Source organism: Cetorhinus maximus, chromosome 5 (genome assembly GCF_964194155.1).
Source record: "Cetorhinus maximus chromosome 5, sCetMax3.hap1.1, whole genome shotgun sequence".
Taxonomy (NCBI): domain Eukaryota; kingdom Metazoa; phylum Chordata; class Chondrichthyes; order Lamniformes; family Cetorhinidae; genus Cetorhinus; species Cetorhinus maximus.
In genome coordinates this window covers 165,709,736-165,731,755 of record NC_135883.1, presented here as the reverse complement: position 1 = coordinate 165,731,755, position 22,020 = coordinate 165,709,736, and the positions used below count along the sequence as shown (strand labels likewise).

At 42.3% G+C, this 22,020-nt stretch overlaps 1 protein-coding gene across 2 annotated transcripts in view; it reads left to right on the top strand.

Moving 5' to 3' along the window:
• The window catches only part of mia3 (MIA SH3 domain ER export factor 3), a 126,960-nt gene that overhangs the window by 12,456 nt on the left and 92,484 nt on the right, over positions 1–22,020 (top strand). For both annotated transcript variants that reach the window (XM_078542772.1, XM_078542771.1), the window contains exons 4-5: positions 7,615–10,693; positions 16,555–17,352. In XM_078542772.1, the coding sequence (XP_078398898.1) occupies positions 7,615–10,693; positions 16,555–17,352 (3,877 nt within the window). The remainder of the gene's footprint in view (positions 1–7,614; positions 10,694–16,554; positions 17,353–22,020) is intronic.

Genomic DNA, 22,020 nt, shown 5'->3' with positions numbered 1-22,020 from the left:
GAGTTCCCTGATCTGAATCCATTTGGGTAAACTCCTTCCAGTTTACTCCCTCCTGCTGCTGTCTCATGTCAGACCTCAATTCCTTAAACAACTCTACAATGCACCTTCTTATCCTATCTTTCAATGGCTCAGTATTTTCACTTCCAGTGATGGTTCTCTCTGGGAGCTGCTTAACTCTGCCTGTCATCATAGTGTTAATCCTGTGGTTTTACTTTTTGTAGCTTGCAGGCACATTAATATAGTCAGTAATACATCTATTTAGACTTTTTCCAGCTTTCCCTTTACTTCTAAGTTTTCTTTCCTGACCATGATCATCCTAAGGTTCTCTGGAGTTCAGTTTCTCTATTGTCTTGATTGTTTAAAATGTTTCCTTATTCTTTAGGCCATATTAACTATTCCATTTCAACGGGGATCTCTGTCTCTAGATCTTTGCTTATCTCCCCCTGTGCAGTTCCAATGCCTCAGATGATGGCCAGATTATCAAATTCATTTCCCTTAAAACAGTTTGTACATTATGTCCTCTTTCCCTGACTCATTCTCCTACTTGCCTCATACCATATTACACTTGCAACAGCTATCATCTTATCTTGTTCATGTTGCCTGGAGAGACTTTAAAATATTTTCATAACAGTTTTAAAAACAGAAATCAGGTATTGACAAGTTTTGCTTCCTTTTCTTCTTCTCAAAGATTTTATTGTCTTAAAAGTAACCCAATAAATTGTGTCTGACCCTTTTCTATTAGCATTATCCCAGATTCATTAACTCGGCCAAAAATTGGATTTCTGCCAAACTTTGCCAAGGTCTTGAGCTTAACTTCGCATTTTGGGAACAGACTTACAAACACAAAAGCTTGCAGCATTTGAATTAGTGCCAATTGTTGTCAGACCTTTTAAAATGAAAATTCCCTTTTGAGAACTTTATCAAGAACCAAACCTCAAATTTTTAAACTTTGTAAGAACTGTAATTTACACTATCAAAATTAAAACAACTTCTTTTTCATGTGTAACGATTTGTATCCAAGTTATAATTTCCGTATGTTTATCAACACATTCTTTATCTTAGATAGCATCCTAGTGATTCAAAAGTAACCTGTTAAATTACACCACTTTACATCTCAAGATTGTCCCCAATTCAAATTTCAGTGCTTTTGGGAAGCAGATTTCCTTAAATATTTAATTCATCTCTTCATAAGAAACCCCTTTTTATCCATTGGAACCACCTAGACCTTGTGTTTATGTCTTTTCGTTTTCCTAGAATCGTTCTGAATTTCAAGTAATTTCTTTTTCTCAGAATTTTAGAATACTAACTCGCATGTATTAATCCCAATCAGCTTGGAAGCTGATGATAAGGGTTATTCCCTACTAGTCTGCAAGGGGGGGTGGTACAAAGGTTGGTTCATCTCAAACAAAGGCAAGACCTGTTTTATTTTTACACTACCTTCAAATTACGATTTTTGCCAGAAATCTCAACTCAAACCTTATACTCAAAGCTTTGGAGTATTTGAATAAACTTTTCCTTTAATCTAATATGGGGCTTTCGACTCAAGTGCTCAACTACACACACAAAAGACAATTCAGGGAAGAACAACTACACACACACAAGACAATGCAGGGAAGAAAACACATTAAAGCTCACATACAAATGCTTCATTGCACACAAACAAACACATAGATAAAGGTATGTATCGATACTCCTATAATATTGAACTTAACTCTAAACGAAGCTTCGAGTAGCAGTGGGGGGAATAAAGGGATCTTGAAGGCTCCACCTATAGGGACCTTCAAACTGACGAAAGCTCACATTTTCTCTGCTGCTGCTTGCAAATTGCTCATTAACCCCCTAGGGGTACCCTCTCTCTTTCTCTCTCTCTTCAGCACAAACAGCCCTTGTAACTTAGGTCAATTCATTCTTTTTTTTTAAGTTACAGAAAATTCAGTAGTGGACTATCTACCTCCCTTAAAACATATAATAAGCGCTCAAATCTGTCCCGATTAAAAGTTCCAGCTGGTGGGAAGCTCTCTCCTTTACTTTGAGTCCATTTAACCCAATCAGAAACATATTGGACATTTTCAGGACCGTAATGGACACAAAAGAAAAACACAGAAATTACTTACTTTTCACCTCCAGGGGACTCGAACCCTTGGGTATACTACTACTACTACTTTTTTTTTTTCGTTTTCTTACCCATCTTCAAAGTTCCTGATTTAAGCTCCGGTTTCGCCGGTTTCGGTTTGTTCTTAGTACTTTGTGAAGCGGGTGGAGTGGCAGAGCCTGCTCTGCTGTTGCGATCTCCCATTTTTCTGAAAAGAAAACACAATTAACAGCGCTGCGCATTTCCTACCCTATGCGCTCACCGGTGTTTAAGAATTCCTCAACAATTCCTCCAAATCCTTGGGTCTTTCAAATATTTTCAGTCGGTAGCTATCCTTTTTGCAAGCAGTCCCCCTTTCAGCTAGGATGCTTGTTCGTCCCCCTTTCACCTCTCCAATTTAAGAGGTAGCTGGGACGCTATTTAACTGCACTCCCCCTTTTCAGCTAGGATGCAGTTCGCACTCTCCCTAACTTGGGAGAGGTATTCCTCCCTTTTTTCCGCGAGGGTTCTTTTTTTTTAGAGATCCGACGGCCCAGGATTTCAATCACTTCTCCAACGTAAGAGGTTACTGGGCATCAGTCGGATCCCATCCTCGTCGCCAATTTGTCGCGGAAATCGGAGTGAACACTCAGACCCAGGAGGTTTGTCTCGGAAGCCTTTATTAATCGTGATATCACGGAGAGCCCAGTAGCATACAAGGTAGATAGCTGACACTCTGAGGAAGCATCAGAGCACACACATATTTATAGTAGAGGTTGTACATATCAAAGAGCTTGAAGGTGATAAGACTGTCTAACTTTCAATGATCAATTACATTGAGAATCATTGTCACACAATTAGTCTATTCTAAGTTTATGACTATACAGGATATTGGGGGAAGCTCACGTAGTAATAAAAAGTGAGACAGAGAATAGATAACCATGCTTGACCTTATCTTTAGTGCTAGGGGGTGTACACTCTAGAGAACAGATGACCATTGCTTGATCCTGTCTCCTTGTGTTGGGGACAGACATCCCAGCCCCGTCTCAAGGACTCCAGGAAGCCTGCCTATGACACTCCCCTTTCTCCCCTCCTGCTCAATTAGCTGGCAGCTGCAGGTGTACCTGCTAGAACAAAAGAGGGAACTGTGCTGTAGTATTCCACTATGGTGCTAACTGTTTAACCCTTAGTTGACCTGTAGATGTATTTTATTCTTCCACACAATCCATGTGGTACAATCCATTGTGTTTTAGTTAGTAGCAGTTTGATGCAACCGAATGGCTTGCTGCATCATTTCAGAGGGCAGTTAAGAGTTAACTATGTTGCTGTTGTTCTAGAGCCGCATCTAAACCAGAATGGGTAAGGATGGCAGATTTCCTCATTACCAGATGGGGGGGTTTTGAAAACAAATCTAGTAGTTACATAACCATTATTAAAGACACCAGCGTTTTATTCCACATTTACTAATTACATTAACTGATTTTTAAATCAGCCCAGCTGCCATGGTGGGATTTGAGTTCGTGGCTCCAGAGCATTAGTCTCAATTACTGGTCTAGCAAAGATACCACTGTGCTACTGTCCCAGTGTGCCAGTATTGGTGGGGTGAGGTCTCCATGAATGTGCCAGTTTTTGTGGTTGCTGGGAATATCCCTCAGAGTGTGGTAGTCCTTACAGGGATTCTCACAGAATCACACAGTGCAGAAGAGGCCCTTTGGCCCATCGAGTCTGCACCGACATGTGAGAAACACCTGACTTGCCTACCTAATCCCATTTACCAGCACTTGGCCCATAGCCTTGAATGTTATGATGTGCCAAGTGCTCATCCAGGTACTTTTTAAAGGATGTGAGGCAACCCACCTCCACCACCCTCCCAGGCAGCGCATTCCAGACCGTCACCACCCTCTGGGTAAAAAAAAGTTTTTCCTCACATCCCCCTTAAACTCCATATTCCATTTACGTATACTTACTCTAAAAGCAAATAAATCTGGAGTTTTGTACTTATAATGTTACCTGCTGAGCCAAACGGATAACTATTTTTGATCACAATTTGATTCTTTGATTTGTTTTTTTACCTCTTCTGCCAATTTCATAAGATCATAAGAAATAGGAACAGGAGTAGGCCAGGAGAGAAGTAGCAGGAGGGAAGAAATTCCTTCCCAACTCCAGCTTAAAAAATGGGAGACCCCTTATTTTTAAACTGTGCCCTCTAGTTCTAGATTCCCCCATGAGAGGAAACATCCTCTCAGCATCTACCTTGTCAAGCCCCCACGGAATCTTTTATGTTTCAATAAGATCGCCTCTCATTTTTCTAAACTCCAATGAGTATATGCCTAACTTGCTCAACTTTTCCTTATAGAGCAATGGGAGGTTGTCTTTATAAGTTGTTGCCCCTTTCTGGGGTAATGTCTTTTAATACCTGCATGTACGTCGCCCATGTACTCACTCTTTATAACGTGAGTTTAACCAGTGAGAACCTTCTTCAAAACCTGCTGCATTGATCAAACTTTTATTCATTCCTCCTTGTGTTCCAACACCGTGAGAAACATAGAAACTAGGAGCAGGAGTAGGCCATTCGGCCCTTCGAGCCTGCTTCACCATTCATTATGATCATGGCTGATCATCCAACTCAATAGCCTGCTCCCGCTTTCTCCCCATATCCTTTGATCCCTCTCGCCCCAAGAGCTACATCTAACTCCTTCTTGAAAACATACAATGTTTTGGCCTCAACTACTTTCTGTGGTAGCGAATTCCACAGGCTCACCACTCTCTGGGTGAAGAAATTTCTCCTCATCTCAGTCCTAAATGGTCTACCCCGTATCCTCAGACTCTGACCCCTGGTTCTGGATTCCCTCACCATCAGGAACATCCTTCCTGCATCTACCCTGTCTAGTCCTGTTAGAATTTTATAAGTTTCTATGAGATCCCCCCTCATTCTTCTGAACTCCAGTGAATATAATCCTAACTGACTCAATCTCTTCTCATATGTCAGGCGCGCCATCCCAGGAACCAGTCTGGTCAGAAATTTTGTACCTTAAAGGCACGACATAAATACAAATTACTGTTGGCCAAACAACAATGTAGCTTGAATCAGGAGTTTAACAGAGTGAGGTGAAGAAACCTACATCTTCGACTGCACTCTGGCTGTTGTATCCCTAATTAGGCTAACGAAAACTTTTAAAAAAAATGTATTCTTCCATGGGATTGGTGTCGCTGGCAAGGCCAGCATTTGTTGCTTATCCCTAATTGCCCTTCGAAGAAATAGCAGGACATTTAGAAAAGCTTAACGCAATCAAACAGAGTTAATATGGTTTTGTGAAAGGGAAATCATGTTTGACAAATTTGCTAGAGTTCTTTGACGACATAATAAACAGAGTTGATAAAGGGGAACCGGTAGATATAATGTATTTGGATTTCCGGAAGGCATTCGATAAGGTGCCACATAAAAGGTTATTGCACAAATTAGGAGCTCACGGTATTGGGGGTAATGTATTAGCATGGATTGAAAGATTGGTTAACACACAAAAGACAGAGTCGGAATTAATGGGTCTTTTTCAGGTTGGAAAGACATAACTAGTGGAGTGTCACAAGGATCAGTCCTAGGGCCTCAATTATTTATTATCTATATTAATGACATGGAGGAGGGGGCAGAGTGGAATGTATTCAAATTTGATGATACAAAAACAGGTGGGAGGGCATGTTGTGATGAGGACATAAGGAATCTGCAAGGGGATATAAACGGGTTGAGTGAGTGGGTGAAAACTTGGCAGATGGAGTTTAATGTAGGAAAGTGTGAGGTCATGCACTTTGGTAGGGAAAATCAAAAGGCAGACTATTATTTAAATGGAGAGAGACTCCAAAAAGTGCAGCACAAGAGGGATCTGGGTGTTCTTGCGCATAAAACACAAAGAGTTAGCATGCAGGTGCAGCAAGTAATTAAGGCGGCAAATGGAATTTTGGCCTGTATTGCTAGGGGGTTGGAGTTTAAAAATAGGGAAGTCTTCTTACAACAAGAGGGGGAGGCAGTGGCGTAGTGGTATTGTCACTGTACTTGTAATCCAGAGACCCAGGGTAATGCTCTGGGAACCCGGGTTTGAATCCCACCGTGGCAGATGGAGACATTTGAATTCCATAAAAATCTGGAATTAAAAGTCTGATGATGACCATGAAACCATTGCTGATTGTTGTAAAAACCCATCTGGTTCACTAATGTCCTTTAGGGAAGGAAATCTGCCATCCTTATCTCCTTATTGAAATAAATTTACATGTGACTCCAGACCCACAGCAATGTGGTTGACTCTTAAAATGCCTTCTGAACAAGGACAATTAGGGATGGGTAATAAATGCTGGCCTAGCCAGCGACGCCCACATCCCATGAATGAATTAAAAAAAAAACTGTACAGGGTGTTGGTGAGGCTGCACCTGGAGTACTGTGTACTGTGTACAGCTTTGGTCCCCGTATTTAAGAAAGGATATACTGGCATTGGAGGCAGTTCAAAAGAGATTCACTAGGCTGATTCCTGGGATGAGGGGATTGACTTAACAAGTACGCCTAAACAGATTAGGCCTTTATTCATTAGAGTTTAGAAGAACGAGGGGTGATCTTATTGAAACGTACAAGATTCTGATGGGACTTGACAAGGTAAATGTTGAGATGATGTTTCCACTATTGGGGGAATCTCAAATTAGGGGACATAGTTACAGATTAAGGGACACTCATTTAAAACTGAGATGCGAAGGAATTTCTTCTCTGAGGGTAGTGAATGTCTGGAATTCTCTACCCCAGAGAGTTGTGGAGGCTAGATCACTGAAAGTATGTAAAGAGGAGGTAGGTAGATTTTTGAAATATCAGGGAGTTGAGGGCTATGAGGAGCTGGCACGAAAGAGGCCTGGGGCAGATCAACCATGATCTGCGAGGCAGGCTTGAGGGGCAGAATGGCCTACTCCTCCTATTTCTTGTGCTCTTGAACTGAGTGCAGATGGCAGTTAAGAGTCAACTGCTTTGGTGTGGGTTTGGAGTCACATGTAGGCTAGACTGGGTAAGGATGGCAGCTATCCTTCCCTAAAGGAATGTCCTAAAGGACATGAGTGAACCAGATGGGTTTTTATGACAATTGCTGATAGGTGTTATGGTCACCATGGTAATTAGACTAGCTTTATATTCCAGAATTATTAATTGAATTTAAATTCCACCAGCTGCCATGGTGGAATTTGAACTTATGTCCACAGAGCAATAGCCTGGACCGCTGGATTACTAGCCCTGTGACATTACCATTTCGCCTAAATATGTAGTATTGTCACTGGGGTTGTTTGGTCTATTGATACTAATGCACAAAGGGGAAAATTGCACCTTAAATGTGTGCTGTTAACACTTTTTGTATGTTACTGATAATTTGTCAACTGAAATAGTCCTGTCATTGCCATCACTAGCTACAAACCTGTAAATGCTTCATCCCAATAGTATGCAGCTCTTAAATGCAGTCTGCTTGGGAAATTTTGCATTGGCCTGTGTTTACTTCAAACTCTGCTTTTGTCCTGTTTTACAGGAAACAGATTTTGTTTGTTTTGACGGAGGACCTGACGAATTTGATTACGTAGACCTTGATCACTTGATACGAGCAAACGGAGAAACGGGGTTCAACGAAGGCAAGACGGTATCACATATTGCAACAACAGAAGAAAGTGTGATAGAGAAGAGACATGAAGATACTGGGCAGAAAATTCCAGATGCTGAGTTTAAAAGGATTCCGAAAGTGCCTGAAAATAAATCAGAAGAAGACAAAGCAAGAGATGAGAAAGAGGCCATTGTAGACTGGAAAGTCAGTGACTCTCCATCACGGATTGAAGATAAAGGAGATGAAACTGTAGATAGTATAATAAATGGTGAACAAATTCTTCACGTTGAAGATGGAGAATCTGAAGAAAAACCTGCTAATGTGGGTGAAAATGCTTCCTCTTTGGAAGAGCATCCAACAGAAGAGGATGGTAGTAGCCACGTTAAAGTGAGCGCACATTTGGAACCTCAGGGGCTCCGAACCTCACCTCTAAAAAACATAGAAAGTGAGGAGCTTAGTGAAGACACCAAAGACACTAGAGTTTCTCAGGGTGAAGACAAGTTATTGGATACAGCGGAACAGGGATCTCAAGATAAACGGGAAGACATTTTTGAACTTGCGGGGTCCTCAAAACTCGTAACTACATTTGGGTCAACAATAGATGTGATTGTGGGAGATGATGAAGTGACCAGCAAAGTGACCATGTTAGATGAAGATCCTGTGTATGATTTTGAGCTGCAGAAAGATGAGTTAGTTGAGTCACCTGAGAAAGTACCTCTGCTCATGTATTCTGATACTAAATTGCAGCAGCAGCTGGAGCTTCCAGAAGCAGACAGTGTTGAAGATGAGGATGTTGGTGAAGACTATGCTGCAAAATCCAATGAAACTGACACTAAAATTACGGCTCAAGATGTTAATCTTCCAATGACTTCTGTCAATCCAGAAAAGGGGCAATCATTGGATGGAATAACTGAGGAACTTGCCAATATTGGAGATGAGAATGAGGAGAAACTTCAAGCAGGAACCTCAGAAGATGAAAACAGTCAAAAGGGAGAATTGTGGACAACTCTTGGTGACACTTTCTATGCAGTTGTTACTGGAAGTGAAACAACATCAAAGGTTACAGACCCTTACAGTTCTAATTCTGAAGACATTCAGGAAGATATGAGGGAGGGAAGAATTGAAGATTCAGAGGAAAAAGATAGGGTATATTTGTTGAGTATGTCAGAAAAAGGGGTTGATGATAAACTTGTGAATGCAGCAATAGAAAATGATGCTATGAAAGAGAGATCTGACATAATGATGGAAGATTACAAAGTTGAAGATACAATTCAAGCTTTTGTCAGGACCTCCAAAACTGATACTAATTTAGAAACATCCTATAAAGAAAATGAAGGGACAGAGGAGGATCAAGGCATTCGATCCAAAGCAGCACATCAAATTCCTGGGCTAGAAAAAGAGGGTGAATTGAAAACGAATGGCCCAACATTTAATGAGGAAGTTGACAATGATGAATTCTTAAAAGTGCTGGAAAGGGATGACCAGAGTGGAAAAATAGAACTGCAAACTCTAAAGCATCCTAGCACTAAAGATAAATCAGGTACTGGGATGAATCAAAGTTCACAAAAATTGAATCAGTTTGAACAAGAAACTGAAACAGAGAATTTGTTTGGCTCCGAGTCAAGATGGTCCAGAAATCTATCTGAGGTCTCAGATGCTGGAAATGAGGAGTTGGGATCACAAAACAAAATCCAAGGAGCAATACGTGAACAAATTTCTGTAGAGGACCTTCATGCCAAGCGATCACAAGATGTAGATGAAGCTAAGGAACATCTTATGAGCTTCAGTGCAAGTGGTGAAGAAGTAGAGGACCACAAAATGGTAAATAAAGAATACAAAGGACTTAAAGAATATGATTTGGCAGAGAACCAGAGAGATATAGGTCTGTCTTTGGAAAGTAATTCAAAACTTACTGGAGATGATATTTCAGATCAACTACAGGAAGAAATGAATGATGAGGATTTTGATGTTCTGGAAGAGACCTACACCCTTCAGCCAGAAGTGTTATTAGAAGATGAAAATGCGGCAGAGGCCAGAATGGCACAGTACAGTGATCCTAATACCGCTGATGATGATCAAGAAGAAGCTTTAGATGATCAAGATTCAGATGTTGATGCTGAGAATTTAAAAGAGGAAAGGAATACAGTAGAGCTAAAAGATCGAGGAGACGACACTACAATTAGGCAAAAGGAAATGCCTGTAAAAATGGACCGTGAAGTCGAAGAACACAGTGATCTTGCTCAGACTGTTCAAGAACTGTCAGATAAGACTGAAAGTCAAAGAGAATCAGAACAACTCTACATCAAGCCTGTGCATAAGAATGCTCCGGACATAGTTAATGAAGACCAATCCCGGCATCGGAAACACCTTTCTGAGGTGTCACAGAAAGATGTGGGCATATTCAATGAGGGCAAGGGTCACAAAACTAAAGAGAGCAGGTTGGTGGAGACACACTCGAGTATTGAAAATACATCAAACCCATCTGAAGTTGAAGAAAATAGTGCTGAAGAACCTGCCCATCAAAGAAAAGATATTGGGTCAGAGGGTGAAAGGAAAATGTTTGCTGGTCCAAGGTACAGTGAGGCAGTGGAACAGCTTACTATTTTGAAAGGCTATTTAAATAAAAAGAGTATTGAACGCTTGTATAGATATCTTGATTCGTGGCAAGTTCTAGAACTAGAAGCTGTGCTCCATAATTTGAAAGAGGAACTCAGCCTTGGCAAATCATCCAGAACCAATGAGGAGGATATTGAAAAAGCTCTGGATTTTATATTAGAGCAGTCTGAGATGAGGATCCTTGATATGGTGGAGGAAATGTTGGACAAAAGAGTTGAAGAAAACCACTGGAAGATTGAGGAAAATTCACCAGAACACGATGGAGAAACAATGCTCTTGAGTGATTTCCAGGAACTTATGTTTCAATTAAGGGAGAAGTACTCGGTCAGCAAGGAGAGTGATGTACTCACTCCTGGAATGAAAATAACACAAGAAAGCAAACATTTACCCCATGGTAAGAGTTTAAGACTAATTTTTGTTGGGGTGTGGTATTTTTAACAAGCAGCTTTAGTCACCACCCTCCTCCTCCTCCTCACTTGGATTTTCTAGATGCCACCATTGTGTATCAATAATACCCCCCAGAACTATATACCCTTCTCCTTATTTTTATTTTGCACCTCCCTGACTCCACCATGGGAAAGAACTTAGTCTCCTTTTGGGACATCCCCCGCCCCCCCACACAGCTGGACTTGGAAGTTCTGTTACAGGGGCAGTGGTAGAGGGAAATGCTTGCTCTATTGCTCTGTTAAAGCAGTGTATATTCTTTTAAAGTAATTTTAATTTTTAGCTTTCTTTATCCTCAGGACTCGCTTATCATACACCATCCTTGCTTGAGAGGGATGAGAAGAATTCCCATTACTAGCTTTGTTCTGTATCACTGTATTACTAAGTGCAGGTATGGCACGATAGATAGCAAACTCACTCTGTAATTGGGGCTGTGACAATGTATAATTATGCAGCCCATGACAATCCTGAATATTGGAATCGCTGTAGGCCATTCAGACTTGAACCTGTTTGCTGATCAATTAGATCATGGCTGATTGGTTCATCAACTCCAATTTTGCTCCACATCTGTTGATTCTCTTATCTGTCAGTCAATTTAAAAAATTTTGATCGACCAATTCACAGCCTCTTATGGGAGTGAGTTCCATATTTCCACTGTCCTTTTATCTGGAAAAAGTGCTTCCTGATTACATTCCTGAATGGTCCAGCTCTAATTTTAAACTTGTCCTCCTGTTCTGGATACCCCAACCAGAGAAAATTGTTTCTCTGTATCAACCTTATTGAACTCCTTAATTATTTCAAAGACCTCAATTAGATCCTTGTTCAACCTTCTAAACTTGGAAATCAAGCCAAGTTTACACAATCTGCCCTCATAATTTAACAATATCATTTTGATGAATCTGTGCTGTAACCCCTCCCCCTCTCGTTACCCAGCCAACACCAATATATCCTCCAAGGTGTGGTGTCTGAGTATTGAACACTTGTATAGATAGCTTGATTCATAGCAAGATCTAGAATTAGAAGCTGTGCTCCATGATTTGAAAGAGGAACTCAGCCTTGGAAAGTTACCCAGAACTGATGATATTGAAAAAGCTCTGGATTATATACTGGAGGAGTCTGAGATGAGGATTCTTGATATGGTGGAGGATATGTTGGTTAAAAGAGCTGAAGAAAACCTCCTGGAAGATTGAAGCAAATTCACTAGAGCACGATGGAGTAACAATGCTCTTGATTTGCATTCCTTTCCTCTTTTAAGCTCTCAGCTTCAACATCTAAATCTTGATCATCTAAAGCTTCTTGATGGTCATCAGTGGCATTATTCAGTCAAAACTGAATGCAGTATTTGGGGTTTTATTAAGGCTCTGTACCTCTAAAGTATCATTTCCTTAATTTTATGTATTAGGCTTTTTGAGTACATTTTTGTACTTGTTCACTGATTTTTAGTGATTTGTGATTATGAAACCCAAATCCCTTTGCTGTCCCCTAGTTTCCAATCTCTCACCGTTAGGAAAATATTCCTGTTTGTCCCTCTCAGAGCTGAGGCGGATGAGCTCGTACTTCGCTGCAGTTCAAGCATCTCAACTTTACTGAAATCCTATTGATGACTGTGACTCAAAGTTATTTTCTTTTCCTTCAGGTTCACTCTGTCTATTTCATTCGCTACTTCCCAGCTGAGAAAACCTGCTACCTGACCTTATTATCAGCCACTTGAAGGTGCAAAAGAGTACCTTTAGGTGACTCATCTGTTTTTGATTAACCTATGCTCTTACCACCACCACAGGTATACAGGACCTCATCTGCAGGATATCAGCTCTCACAATGCAGCACTCCCTCCATATTGCATTGGAGTGCTAACCTGGATGATGAGCTCAAATCCCGTGTGTTGCTTGAACCCAACACCTTCTGATCTGTGGATGAGAATATTACTGGATGGGCCACAGGGAGTAGGTAACCCTGATCTGCCCTGAAGAGTACCAACCAGGGCCAAAGCTAGGACCATCCCCATGTCTGTCTGATTGGATAAACCCATGGCCTTCATCTGGTGATTACCACCTCCTCCACAACCAAGTTTGGGATCTTGCTGCACAGAGCCTGCAGATCCATTTACAGCATTGGGGTCATGGGTTCAGATCTCACTGCAACAATGGTTGGAATTTAAATTCAATTAATAAATCTGGAATATATAGCTAATGTGACCATGACAGCTATCATTGATTGCCATAAAAACCCATCTGGTTTGCTAATGTTCTTTAGGGAAGGAAATCTGCCATCCTTACCTGGTCTGGCCCACATGTGACTTCAGACCCACAGCAATGTGGTTGACTCTTAACTGCCCTCTAAAATGGGCAACAAGTCACTCGGTTCAAGGGCAATTAGGGATGGGAAACAAATGCTGGCCTTGACAACGATGCCCATGAAAGAATAAAGAAAACAAACTAATTCATCGTGGCAACTTCCTCTTGCATTTTATACTGTAAGTTCCACATGTAAATATTGCAACAGAGTGAAAAGAAGCTCCCTACCCTGATGGCAGTAATGTATACAGTGTGCTGTGATACTGAACCATTCAGGACAAAGCAGCCTGCTTGATTGGCACCCCATCCACCACCTTAAACATTCACTCTCTCCACCACTGACACACACTGCCAGCAGTGTGTACCATTTACAAGATGCACCGCTGCAACCAAGGTTCCTTTGACAGCACCTTCCAAACCCCTGACCTCTACCACCCAGAAGGACAAGGGCAGCAGGTACATGAGAACACCACCACCACCTGCAAGTTCCCTCCAAGCATGCACCCACCCTGACTTGGAAATATATCGCTGTTCCTTCACTGTCATTGGGTAAAATCCTGGAACTCCCTTTCTAACAGCACTGTGGTGTTCCTACATTACATAGACTCCAGCGGTTCAAGAAGGCAGCTCACCATCACCTTCTCAAGGGCAGTTAGGGATGGGCAATAAATACTGGCCTAGCCAGTGACACCCAAATCCCATGAACAAATAAATTTTTAAAAATGGCCAAAAGGTGGTTAATCTTGGCCTCAGTATCCTCAAGATGGGGAGGTAAAAATAAAAGCAGCTAAAGTTTCTTCTGTCGAGTTGAAGATGGATTTGTTCTATCCAGAGCAGAGGAGATTAGAGATATTGAAAATTATAAAGGGTTTTGATAAGGTAAATGAGGAGAACCTATTTCCTGTGATTGTAACCAGAGGACACTGATTCAAAGTGATTGGCAAAAGTATCAGAGACAACATGAGGGGGGAAAAAGAGTTTCCATCATATCACCTCTGGTTGTTTTGTCAATCACCTTGAACTGCAGCGAATTGTTGTACGCTGCCAAAAGTGGTTTTAAAGCAGATTAAATGGTAACATTTTCAAAGAGAATTGGTTATATTGTTAAAGGGGAAAACATTTGCAGGGCTATGGGGAAAGAATGGTGAAGCAGGACTAATTCGACAATTCTATTAAAGAATGGCACAGGCATGATGGGCCGAATGACCACCTGTGCCGTATCATTCTGATTTTAATACTCTGTCATATGTTCACGCATGATAAAAGACCAACTACAGACTAAGGAACTTTAGCCCAGTTTGAGCCCCAACATTTAGTGGGCAAAGAGGCAACATTTCAATCATCTATTTCCAGCTCCGCAACATTGCTTAATTCTGCACCTGCCTCAGCTTTTATTCTGCTAAAACCCTCCATACCGTTGTCACTTCTAGACTTGACTAACCCAATGTAACCCTGGCTGGCCTCCCATCTTCCACTCTGCATAAACTTGAGGTCATCCAAACTCTGCCTTTGCACTAACTTGTATCAAATCCCATTCTTTTTTTATTCTTTCATGGGATGTGCATGTTGCTGGCAGGACCAACATTTGCTGCCCATGCCTAATTTCCCTTGAGAATGTGGTGGTGAGCCATCTTCTTAAACCATTAAAGTTCATGTGGTGTAGGTACACTTACATTGCTGTTAGGAAGTGAGTTTCAGGATTTGGACCCAGTGACAGTGAAGGAACAGCGATATACTTCCAATTCAGGAAGGTGAGTGTCTTGGAGGAGAACTTGCAGGTGGTGGTGTTCCCATGCATCTGCTGCCCTTGTCATTCTAGGTGGCAGAGGTTGCAGGTTTGGAAGGTGCTGTTAAGGGAGCCTTGGTGAGTTCCTATAGTACATCTTGTAGATGGTACACACTGCTGCCACTGTGCATTGGTGGTGGAGGGAGTGAATTTTGAAGGTGGTGGATGGGGTGCCAGCCAAGCAGGCTGCTTTGGCTTAGATGGTGTTGAGCTTCTTGAGTGTTGTTGGAGTTGTACTTATCCAGGCAAGTGGAGAGTATTCTATCACATTCCTGACTTGTGTCTTGTCGATAGTGGACAGGCTTCGCGTAGTCAGGGGGCGAGTTACCCGCTGCAGAATTCCCAGCCTCTGGCCCACCACAGTATTTATTTGACTGGTCCAGTTCAGTTTCTGGTCAATGGTAACCCTCAGGATGTTGATAATGGGGGATTGAGCGATGGTAATGCCATTGAATGTCAAGGGGAGATGGTTAGATTCTCTCTTGTTTGAGATGGTCATTGTCTGGCACTTGAGTGGCATGAATGTTCCGTGATCGCTGTGCTTGCTGACATTAACTTCTGGTTACAAACTACCTTGATTTTAAAGCTCTGATCCTTGTTTTAGAATATCTCCATGACCTTTCCCTTCCCTTTCCCTGTAATCTCCTCCAGATCCACAATCCTTGAAATATCTAGTTGATAGAACTGAAATATCCAGTTCTGGCCTTTTGAGCATCCCCAATTTTAATTGCTCCATCATTGGCGCCTGTGCCTTCTGCTGTCAAGATCTTAAGCTCTTGTATTAGCTTCTTGAACCTCTCTCCTGCTATAAGACCCTACTTAAAACATACCTCTTAACCAAGCTTTTTGTCATCTGCCTTAACAAGGCTAGGTGTCACATTTTGTTTGATATCACTCCTGTGAAATGCCTTGAATATTTTACTACATTGAAGGCACTACATAAATATAAGTTGTTTGCTTATTGTAGATTGTAGGGAAAGGAACTTTTATCAAGTTAGACTTGTACAGTTCTGATGTCCTGTGAGGGTATTAGACTCTTGATTTCAACTTCATAAGGATACAGAAAGTCAAAAGAGTGTGTAGGGTGTAAATTTGGGGCATACAAGCGACATGAGTGGAAAATGAAAGAACATCAACAGCAGTATCATCAACATAGAGAAAGATAAGAAAAGAATTGGCCAATAGACAATGAGCTCTATATTGTCTGTTGAATGTGAGGGACGTGCTAGATGAGCCTATCCAGTTATTAGACCCTGAGGGAATTTAGGTTTTACATTGAGTTAACAGATGTTGAGGGGAAATTGAGTTTCCTGAAGGCCACTACAAAGGCATGCTCTGAACGCCAGCAAGGGTGGAGAGAACCCACAGAAGAAACCTCCTGTTGTATCTTTGCAGTGAGCCTAGCGTCAATGTAAGAATTTAATTTGAGGTCAGAGTAGGTTATAATGGCCTAAACATTTCTGGGTTTGAAAAACTAGAGTAGAGTGTGGGGATGAAACAGTAGAGTTTCTGCTCTTGGTGAATTGTGCACTGGCGAGTAAAGCATTGAGCTCTGCCGTGATGCTTCCAATGGTTCCTTAGCAGCCTTTCGAGGTAGAAATGGTCATTTAGTAAGGTAATGAAGGCAGCCAATTTTGATTGAACTGTACAGGAGGAATGGTTTTCTCCATGAAAATATTTTAAGGTTTAGCTTAAAGAAAAGTTACATCTTTGCTAATTTTTATTCTGTAGGATCACTGGACCGCAGCAAACAGGAAGAGCAAGAGAGGGATGCTACTGAAGCACAACAAGAAGGAGAGGAGAAGATGAAAGATCAACCAATGAGAGGATTGCCTTCTCCAATCTTCACTGAGGACACACTACATTCGGAGAGAAAGCAGGAGGAAGACGAAGGCCAAGAGCCACAGGGAAAGACGCAATCTGGAAACCTTACAGAGAGTGCAGCATATCAAGAGAGAAAGGAGGAGGGTGAAGAGAGAGCAAGAGGACCATATTTTCCAGAGATTGTCAAAGAGACTCGGAAACAGCATCCTATCTCAAAGAGTGCAGCAGGTCAAGAGAAGGAGGAAACAACATTAGAATTATCTTCTTCAAATTTTACAGAGATTGCAGGACATCCAAAGATAACATGGGAGGAAATGAAGGACAATGAAGAGGCCACAGGAACTCCACCTCCAAAAATCACAGGGAGGGCAGAAGAGATTCAGAAAGAAACTCCTGCTCTGGTAAGTGGCAGACTTAAAGAGGTGGGATCGAGGAATGACAAAGAGCTTGCGAGAAAAGCACCTTCCTCAAATGTTGGAGGGAGATTGGAGGAAGAGGAGGCTCAGAGAGAACTGAGTATCCTGAACATCAGTGAGCAAAGAGAAGAAGCACAGAAGGAACCTTCTGATGTGACTTTTGCAGAGAACGTGGCACAGTCTGATGGAAGAGACACTGCAGAGAAGAGTTGGCTGAAAGAAAAGCAACAGGAGGGGAAAACTACAGCAGGGGAAGGTGATGAATTGGGCCATTTGGAGGTGGAAATAGGTGAGTGAAAAGTAGCTGCTGATTGCATTGAGAAAAGCCTTGAAGTAATAGTCCACAAATTGTATAAAAGCCCTCTATGATTAGATCAACTAATTCCATTGTTCCAACTTGTGCTTTCCCAGAGTCTCAAAACTGGAATTCCTCACCTCAATCTTGTAGTCTTCTTTCAATCAGGTACATCCTTTTAAACCCAAACTTGGAGTGACCTCATCACTGCTCCATTTAACTTGATTCTCGTACATCCTATGGTCCTTTGCTCTTCGACTAGGTTTTAAAGAAAAGGCTGTTTTCTTTTAAAACAGGAAGAGGTGGTTGAAGAAACACCTGGTGTTTACACAATCAGATTATCACCTCAGAAATATCCCAAAGTGCTTCACCAGAAATGGAGTATTTGGAAATGCCATCAGTATTTGTCATGCAGACAAAATTGGCAGATTCCACTAACAGCAAATGGGACAAATAACCAGTTAATCTAAACTATGTTGGTTGAGGCAGGAATCCTGGTAAGGATACTGTGAGAAATCCCTTTTCTTCTCTAAATAGTGCCATGGGATCTTTTGTGTTTGTCTCAACAGGCGGATGGGGTCTCTGTTCACTGCCAGATTCAAAGGAGGGCAGCCTCCTACGCTGAAGCGCTCCTTCAGTACTGCACTAACCTAGTGAGCCTAGATTATATCCTCATCTCTGGAATTGGAGTTGTACCCACAGCTTCTGCCTCCCGAACATTACTTTAGTCCATCAGGCTAAGTGAACCAGCCAAATAAATACTGTGGTTACAAGAGCAGGTCAGAGGCTGGGAATTCTGCTGTGAGTAATTCACCTCCTGACTTCCCAAAGTCTGCCCACCGTGTGAAAGGCACAAGTCAGGAGTGTGATGGAATACTCTCCACTTGCCTGGATAAATGCAGCTCCAACAACACTCAAGCTCGATACCATCCAGCGCAAATCAGTCTGCTTGATTGGGACCCCATCCACCAACTTAAACATTCACCTCCTTGACCACCGACGCACAGGGGTAGTAGTGTGCACCATCTACAATCTACAAGATGTCCTTTAGGAAAGGAAATCTGCCGTCCTTACCTGGTCTGACCTACATGTGACACCAGGTCCACAGCAATGTGGTTGACTCTTAAATGCCCTTTGAAATGGCCTAGAGAAGCTACTCAGTTGTATCAAGTTACTAGAAAGTCAACAAGGAATGAAACCAGACCTGGAATCGACCAAGGCACTGGAAACGACAACGGCAAACCAAGCCCTGTCGACCCTGCAAAGTTCTCCTTACTAACAACTGGGGGTTTGTGCCAAAATTGGGAAAGCTGCCCCACAGACTAATCAAGCAGCAGCCTGACATTGTTATACTCACAGAATCATACCTTATAGACAATGCCCTAGACACCACCATCTCCATCCATGGGTATGTCCTGTCCCACCAGCAGAGGTAGCAGCACAGTGGCATACAGTAAGAAGGGAGTTGCGCTGAGTCCTCAACATTGACTCCGGACCCCCTGAGGTTTATTGACACCAGGTCAAACATGGGCAAGGAAACCTCCCATGTACTGATCAGCATGTACTGCCCATCCCCCCCTCACTCCCCCAACTTCAGCTGATGAATCAGTGCTCCTCCATGTTGAACACCACTTGGAGGAAGCACAGAGGTTGGCAAGGGCACAGAGTGTACTCTGGGTGGGGGCTTCAATGTCCATCACCAAGAGTAGCTTGGTAGCACCACTACAGACCGAGCTGGCCGTGCCCTAAAGGACATAGCTGCTAGCCTGGGTCTGCGGCAGATGGTGAGGGAACCAACAAGATGGAAAAACATATTTGACCTGATCCTCTCCAACCTGCCTGCCGCAAATAGGAACATAGGAACATAAGAGCAGGAGCACACCCTCGAGCCTGCTCTGCCATTCATGTATGAATGTATGATGTATCTGTCCATGATAGTATCAGTAGAAGGAATGAAAAGAGTCTGGCAACAAACATAAAAGGGAATCCCAAGGTCTTCTATAAGCATGTAAATAATAAAAGGGTAGTAAAAGAAAGATTAGGAGCCGATTAGGGACAAGAAAGGGGACTTGTATGTGGAGGCTGGAGAAATAGCAGAGGTGCTGAACGAGTACTTTGCACCTGTCTTTACCAAGGGAGAAGATGCTACCCAGGCTGAGGTGAGAGAGGAGGTAACTGGTGCACTAGAAGAACTTAAAATTGAGAGGAAGGGGGTGTTGGAAAGGCTATCTTTACTTAAAATAAATAAGGTACTAGGACCGGATGAGATGCATCCAAGGGTACTGAGGGAAATGAGATGGAAATTGCAGAGGCACTAGTGATAATCTTCCAGTCTTCCTTAGATACAGGGGAGGTGCCAGAGGTCTGGAGAATTGTGAATGTTACACCCTTGTTCAAAAAGGGATGCAAGGATAAAGCTGGCAACTACAGACCAGGCAGTTTGACTTCAGTGGTAGGGAAACTTCTGGAAACAGGATAAAATCAATAGTCACTTAGAGAAGTGCAGGATAATTGAGGAAAGCCAACATGGATTCATTAAGGGAAAATCATGTTTCACTAACTTGCAGGAGTTTTTTTGAGGGGGTAACTGAGAAGGTTAATAAGGGAAACGCTGTTAATGTGGCATATATGGATTTGCAAAAGGCATTTAATACAGTGTCATACAACAGACTTATGAGAAAAATTCTAGGTCATGGAATAAAAGGGAAAGTAGGCACTTGGGTAAGGAATTAGCTGAGTGACAGGAAACAGAGTAGTGATAAAAGGTTGTTTTTCAGATTGGAGGAAGGTTTGTAGAGGAGTTCCTCAGGGGTCAGTGTTGGGACCCTTGCTCTTCCTGATATATATTAATGACCTAGGCTGTGCTGTGCAGGGCATAATTTCAAAATTTGTGGATGATTCAAAGATTGAAAATATTGTCCACTGTGGTGAGGATAGTCTTGAACTTCAAAAGGCCATAGACACGTTGGTGGATTGGGAAGACAAGTGGCAGATGAAGTTCAATGCAGAGAAGTGTGAGGCGATTTATTTTGGTAAGAAAAATATGGTGAGACAGTATAAAATAAAGGGAGAACCTCTAAAGGAGGTGCAGGAACAAAGGGATCTTATTGTATACATACATAGGTCATTGAAGATGGCAGGGCATGTTGAGAGAGCAGTTAATAATGGGTATAGTATATTAGGTTTTATAAATAGGGGCATTGAGTACAAGAGTAAGGAGGTCATGTTGAACTTGTATAAGGCACTAGTTAGGCCTCATCTGGAATATTGCGTCCAGTTCTGGGCACCATACTTGAGGAAGGATGTGAAGGTTTTGGAGAGAGTACAGAGGAGATTCTCAAGAATGATTCCAGGGTTAAAGCTATGAGGATAGATTGGAGAAGTTGGGATGCTTTTCCTTGGAGAAAAGAAGGCTGAGAGGAGACTTGATAGAGGAATTCAAGATCCTGAGGGGTATGGACAGGGTAAATAGTGAGAAACTATTCCCACTCAAGAGAACATCAAGAACTAGAGGCACAGATTCAAAATAATTGGCAGAAGTAAATGTGATGTGAGGAAAAGTTTTTTTCACCCAGAGGGTGGTTGGAATCTGGAACCAACTTCCTGAAATGGTGGTGGAGGCAGGTTCGATTGAGGTATTCAAAAGGGAATTGGATTGCTACCTGAAAAGAAATAATATGCAAGGTTATAGGGATAAGGCAGGGGTGTGGGACAAAGTGGAATGCTCTTTCAAAGAGCCAGTGCAGACTTGATGGGCTGAATGGCCTCCTTCTGCATTGTAAAGGTACTGTGAAGGGACCACCGTGTGGTCCTTGTGGAGACGAAGTCCTGTCTCCCTGACGAAGTACTCTCCGTCGTGTTGTGTGGCACTACCACTTTGATCATTTTGAACAGATCTAGCAACTCAAGACTGGGCATCCATGAGGCGCCGTGGGCTATCATCAGCAGCAGAATTGGACTCGACCACAATCTGTAACCTCATGGCCTGGCATACCTCCCACTCTACCATTACCACCAAGCCAGGGGATCAACCCTGGTTCAATGAAGAGTGCAGGAGGGCATGCCAGGAGCAGCATCAGGCATACCTAAAAATGAGGTGACAACCTGGTGAAGTTGTAACAGAGGACTATTTGCCAAACAGCATAAGCAGCAAGTGACAAACAGAGCTAAGTGATCCCACAACCAATGGATCAGGCCTAAGGTCTGCAGTCCTGACACATCAAGTCATGAATGGTGGTGGACAATTAAACAACTCACTGGAGGAGGAGGCTTCACAAATATCCCCATCCTCAATGATGGGGGAGCCCCGCACATCAATGCAAAAGATAAGACTGAAGCATTTGCAACAATCTTCAGCCTGAAGTGTGGAGTGGATGATCCATCTCAGCCTCCAGAGGAGGTCCTCAGCATCATAAATGCCAGTGTTCAGCCAATTTGATTCATCCCATGTGATATCAAGAAAAGGCTGAAGGCACTGGATACTGCAAAGGCTATGGACCCTAAAAAATTTTCCGGCAATAGTATTGGAGACTTATGCTCTAGAACTTGCTGCACCCCTAGCCAAGCTGTTCCAGTACAGCTACAACACTGGCATCTGTGGAAAATCTGGAAAATTGCCCACATATGTCCTGTACACAAAAAGCAGGACAAATCCAACATGCC